At 41.1% G+C, this 5000-nt stretch overlaps 1 protein-coding gene across 2 annotated transcripts; it reads right to left on the bottom strand.

The window, feature by feature from the left end:
- Window positions 1-954: 954 nt before the first annotated feature.
- On the bottom strand, window positions 955-3211 carry LOC128450182 (eukaryotic translation initiation factor 4 gamma 1-like). 2 transcript variants are annotated; one of them, XM_053433701.1, is made up of 3 exons: window positions 2646-3211; window positions 1749-1989; window positions 955-1583 (listed from the first exon to the last, which is right to left on the bottom strand). In XM_053433701.1, exons 2-3 carry the CDS (start codon window positions 1962-1964, stop codon window positions 1077-1079), a joined length of 723 nt encoding a protein of 240 aa, XP_053289676.1. In that variant the 5' UTR covers window positions 1965-1989; window positions 2646-3211; the 3' UTR covers window positions 955-1076. The 2 variants fall into 2 exon arrangements, with proteins under 2 accessions (XP_053289676.1, XP_053289675.1); XM_053433700.1 differs by having other exon boundaries at window positions 1749-3211.
- Window positions 3212-5000: the final 1789 nt, after the last annotated feature.

Consider the following 5000-nt stretch of genomic DNA (forward strand, 5'->3'; position numbering starts at 1 on the left):
ACGTGCGTCGGGGGGGGGTACTTAGCTGGAGATTGAATGTCTGAAAGTTTGGGAACCACTGATCTAGATTAACCTCCATTCATTTGAATTGGTCTCCCCAACTTCTTAATATTTATGATTTATTCTTTTATTTATTCATTCACAGCCTCATTCTTTGGTGCATGATATGGCAAGAAGACAGCAGAATCGCATGCTCTTAAGTAAAGCCGACACTGACAGTATTGTGCGGACCCAGTGTCAGACTGTCCTGCAATTTCAAATTCTCAGTTGCTCATTATTCAGGAATAATCTCAGTTATTTGTCTGTCTATCCTATTATCTGGGAACTCATGAAGCAATGAATATATTCTTTATACGTGTACAAATGAGAGAAATAAGTCTCTGTGTTTCAGCAGACGATACTGAGCTAATTTTAGGAGTCTGACCTCTGATTCCGTATTTATTACAAATGCACTGAAATGTCTAAAGGATTGGTTGAAAATAGTGTTATTCAACACAAAGCTGCAGTTTGTCTGTCCTTGTCAAATAATATCATGCTCTTGCTGATGATATAATAAAGCCAAGCTTTTTGTCCATTCATAAATATCACTCTCCAGAGGCTTATATTGAATATCCTCACAGCTTGAAGTGAAACTAGTGGTACACAACCAGCTGTTAGGAGATAAAATATGAGATCAATTATGTTTTTTTTACTGAATTCTCATTTGGATTTGATGTTCAGTTCAGAATAATTACTTTTGTCAAATGTTGTCCCAGAAACTCTCCAGGCATCTGTGCTTTTCATTGATTATTGGGAAAGTTGTATAAGTTGTATTTCCCACATGTGTTTTAATTGAAATGTGAGGGCAGCTGCATGCAAGACATAAAAACACCCAAATTAAATTTAAAACATTTTATTCATTAGTCGACAACATAGTACAAACCAGAAACAGAGTACAGACATGATGTCACCCAGTGCAAATTATACAGAGTAGGAGCAGAGGTTGCAGTGGGGGGTTAGTGTCCATTTACAAACATCACTGTATAAGTTGTATAAGTGTATAAGTTGTATTTCCCACATGAGTTTTCATTAAAAACTTAGTGGGGGGTGGAGTATGCCATCTTCCTGGCATCCACTGTTTCCCTCAACAAAAGGGAGAGCCTTGGTGCCCTCTTCCCTTTCTCTGCCATATGGTCCAGCTGGTTATAGTAGGTGTCCATCACCTCCTTTTCCGTCACCACCTCCAGGTCCTGCTGGATCATCTGGAGGAGCTGACAGAGGCCCTCAAGAGACGGCCCGTCTCCTTTCTGCAACAGCCTCCTGATGCAGCAGTGCATGGATTTCTCTGCCAGCACCTTGGAGAGGAACAGCTCCCCAATAAACCTCAGCATGTTAAGGAACCGACCGGAAGGTTTGGTGTTCTGTTGCTCTTCCCTCAGCCGGTCGGTGACCCTCACGTCCTGGACTGGCTTCAGGCAGGACCAACTCTCTTGATGAATGCCCTCCTTGTCCAAGTTCTTCATGAACTCTGCCTGGCAGTGTTTAACCAGCAGAGACCTGAAGGAGACGCTGACTGACCAGTCAGACAAGGACTGGAACTCCACCTGAAGAGGAGAAAACCATAAAGGAATATTAACACTAATGTAACTCACATACATACATAGTGATCAGTGTGTTAAATTAAGGTTACAACCTGCATACAAATACAAGGTGTCCAACTAAGTAAGAAACAGGATAAAGTAGCTTCCAGTCATAGATGCATCACTTACTTCTGAGAGGTGTTGACACAGCTCCGCGAAGACTGCAGCAGAGTCTGGTTTCTTCACGGCCCTCTTGAAAATGAGCTCAACCATTTCCTGCAGGTTCTCCTCAACGTCCAAGTCCTCGTGACTCAGATCCGTCACGAAGGCTTGAAAGTTTGCAGTGACGCAGCTGACGGCCTCGTAGGAGGCAGCGCCGAGAAAGCCCACGTGTGTTGGGATCATGTTGATTCAAATCAATCGTAGTTCTCTTCAAGGCAAATCCAAAGAAACGAGTTCAGGAGCAAGAACAGAGTGCAGGAGCAAGAACAGAGTTCAGGAGCAAGAAACGAGTTCAGGAGCAAGAACAGAGTTCAGGAGCAAGAACAGAGTTCAGGAGCAAGAACAGAGTGCAGGAGCAAGAACAGAGTTCAGGTGCAACGAGCCAAGTATTCCGAAGAGAACTGACTGAAAACTGACTGAAAACTGACGCTTATGTAGGGACAGACTTCAAAGGTATATGGCTGCTGCTTTGGTGACCTTCAGTGACATTCATCAAAGGAACAAAGCCTGAGTGATAACGTTCAAAAAAATTCAGAAAATGCCTTTTTTTTTTTTTAAATGTACAAGTTTAATTTAGATAAACATTAAATTCAAACTTAACGGTTTGAGTGAAAAATCCCCGATGATGCTTCTGAAACTGTGTGTTACAAAAATAAAGTACATCTATTTATCTACATCAATTTAGATCTATGGGGGGGGGGTTGGGGTATAGGGGGGCTAGTAGCATTCATGCTAATAAGGAACGATAATGCCTGTTTCATATTGGTAAATGTGTCGCTTTCAAGAGTTTTTACAACAACAGTTTTAATTTGGTCAAACCACCACGTGGAAATGTGTCCTTCGAGGGAAATCACTGGCACTAACATGGCAGGCAAAACGTTTGCAGCGCTGTTTGAAGTCAGTGGGCACGATGTACAGTCAGAGTCCGCCTCCGTGTCTTTATTGAACGGGTGTCTCCTCTTCTTCGTCAGCTTCTTCTTCCTCTCAGGCATTTTGAGGCTTTAACGCTCCTTCAACCGTCGCTGGACAACTTTAATGTGCGGGCAGTGAAATAAAAAGATCTCGGCTCGTAGCGTCTCAGCAAGTAACAACACTGCGGTCGGACATGTTGGATACACGTTTGAGGGACTTCTTGCTTCCGTTTTAGTGCGAGACTACCACGGTGTTGTCTGATGCTCCACACCGCCTCCGGCCGCTCCGGGGTGGGATTACATGGTTACGGTGGCCGAGAGAGCTGAACGCACTGCAAATGAAGAAAACACTTTCTGTTAATAGCAACATTTGTTAGAAAATGGACACTTGCATCTGTAAATGCCTTTAATTTACATATAATCATTTATTGCACAGATGGGACCAGATCATAGTTCTTGTAAACATTGAATACATTTTCTTTTTGACTCATTTCAAACAAATGATTATGCTTGAAATCTTACCCCTAAATAGGATTGTTCCCTAGGAAATCGGTAAAATGTCCTTTTAAAAACCCTATTGAAAGGCAGGGATAAATCGAGTTAATCTAGTCTAGGCTACAGTGCGGAACACACACATCAAAGTTGTGTTAAATGTCACAGTTCTCACTCCCAGTTTGATTATTTTCCTGTGTCCAATTTTTTTGTGTACTTCAGGGCCACCTGGGATAAACAATATATTTATCGATATAATACAAAGACAGACTTTCCTGTGCCGATGTCTTAGAAATGACTGAGCGCTGCTTGTTGTTTATAACTCGGGGGTTTATATTGCTGCAGATCAAGGGAATGCATCAGACGTGTGTGGTGCTCTGTCTACAGGTGACACCCGGGGCGCTGTGAGTGCAAAACAAACAAGAGATAAACATAAAATAACTGAACTTATTTTTCAAAAAGACTGAAACTAGTTGGTGAAATGTCATCAAACAAAGTAAATGGCTCCCAGACGGAAATCCATACAGAGACACACCGCTAGCATGGATATATTTTTATTCTTTTTTTGTATATTTGTTCAGTGAAATGTCCTTATTACAGACTTAGAATCCAATGTCGAAACTTTGCGCAATTAAAATTGATTTTAATTTGTTGTTTGTCGGTATCTTTGTTTTGGGAAAAGTGCTCTTCAGTTAGTTAGTTTCATTTTTATTCTCTAATCCAGCTCCACACTCTCCTGAGTGTTGCTTGCTTGTTGATTGTATCTGGGCTGAGCTCCTCCACCTGCTCATCAGACCGACTGAATGAATGAATAACAAACCAGACTTCATTTTTGCTTGTATTGATTTTTAGAGAGTCCTTGTTAAATCCTATCGGCCTGACTGGCAACTTGCACCAATCTGAACTCCTCAGCTCTGCCAGCTTCCCCGAGGTATGAGGCCAGGACCAATACGGATCAGGCTTCTCCAAAGCCGCCCTCAGGTGCAGCATCATGTGCAACTCAATAATATTTGTGTTATTCAGTGCAGGGAGGCACATGAGTGGGGTTTACTGAGAGGACGGCAGAGTTACTGCCAGAACAAACCTGGAAATCCTGTCACAGTAAAACTTTCTGGCACTTGGGTTCTTGAATCCTTCAGTTAAAAGGTGAAGTTTGAACAGGAAGTAAACGCAGTAGGTATTTCTCTAAACTTCTGACACCAGGTTCGTAAAAGTGTCTCCACATAGAAATTACTACAATATAGTCAAAGTCCGGATAAACGTAATAATGCAATGACAATAATTAAAATAGCCATACTCTGCATTAATACCAAATTTATAGTGTATATTTCAACATTCACAAATTCATGGATGTTTAAATCAACTGTTATGAACTGAAATATACATATTTCTCATATTCCTTTTGCATTTTCTATATACTGTATATATCGTAGTCAAATTTACATATTTTAAGATACTTCTTAAAATATAAAATGAACCTACTGTAACGAAACAATTGCTACAGACTAAATGTTTTTTCTGTTGAAGTTCGATTAATAATAGTGTTGAATTAAAACAGTTATAATGATTGAGATGGGATTTTTAAGTGGTATTTTAACAATGTAGGTAATTATTCTTATTGGACTAGTGGCAGAAACATTGGACTCTGGGCAGAAAGTTACGGACATCAGACCAGGAGGTCTCTGGTTCGACTCCTCGCAGTGACAATAAAAACATACCTGGATGGACAAAGCCTGGATCTGTTCTAAAAGTCCAAAGAGGACTCTCCCTACCCCCACTGTCTAAGTGCCCCTGAGCAAGGCACCTTACTCCCCCA

The sequence above is a fragment of the Pleuronectes platessa genome, chromosome 10, assembly GCF_947347685.1.
Source record: "Pleuronectes platessa chromosome 10, fPlePla1.1, whole genome shotgun sequence".
Taxonomy (NCBI): domain Eukaryota; kingdom Metazoa; phylum Chordata; class Actinopteri; order Pleuronectiformes; family Pleuronectidae; genus Pleuronectes; species Pleuronectes platessa.

Coding starts and splice junctions, on each gene's coding strand:
- LOC128450182 (XM_053433701.1), bottom strand. CDS start 1,964: ATGATCCCAACACACGTGGGCTTTCTCGGCGCTGCCTCCTACGAGGCC. Junction 1,584..1,748: donor TGTGTCAACACCTCTCAGAA/GTAAGTGATGCA, acceptor TCTCCTCTTCAG/GTGGAGTTCCAGTCCTTGTC.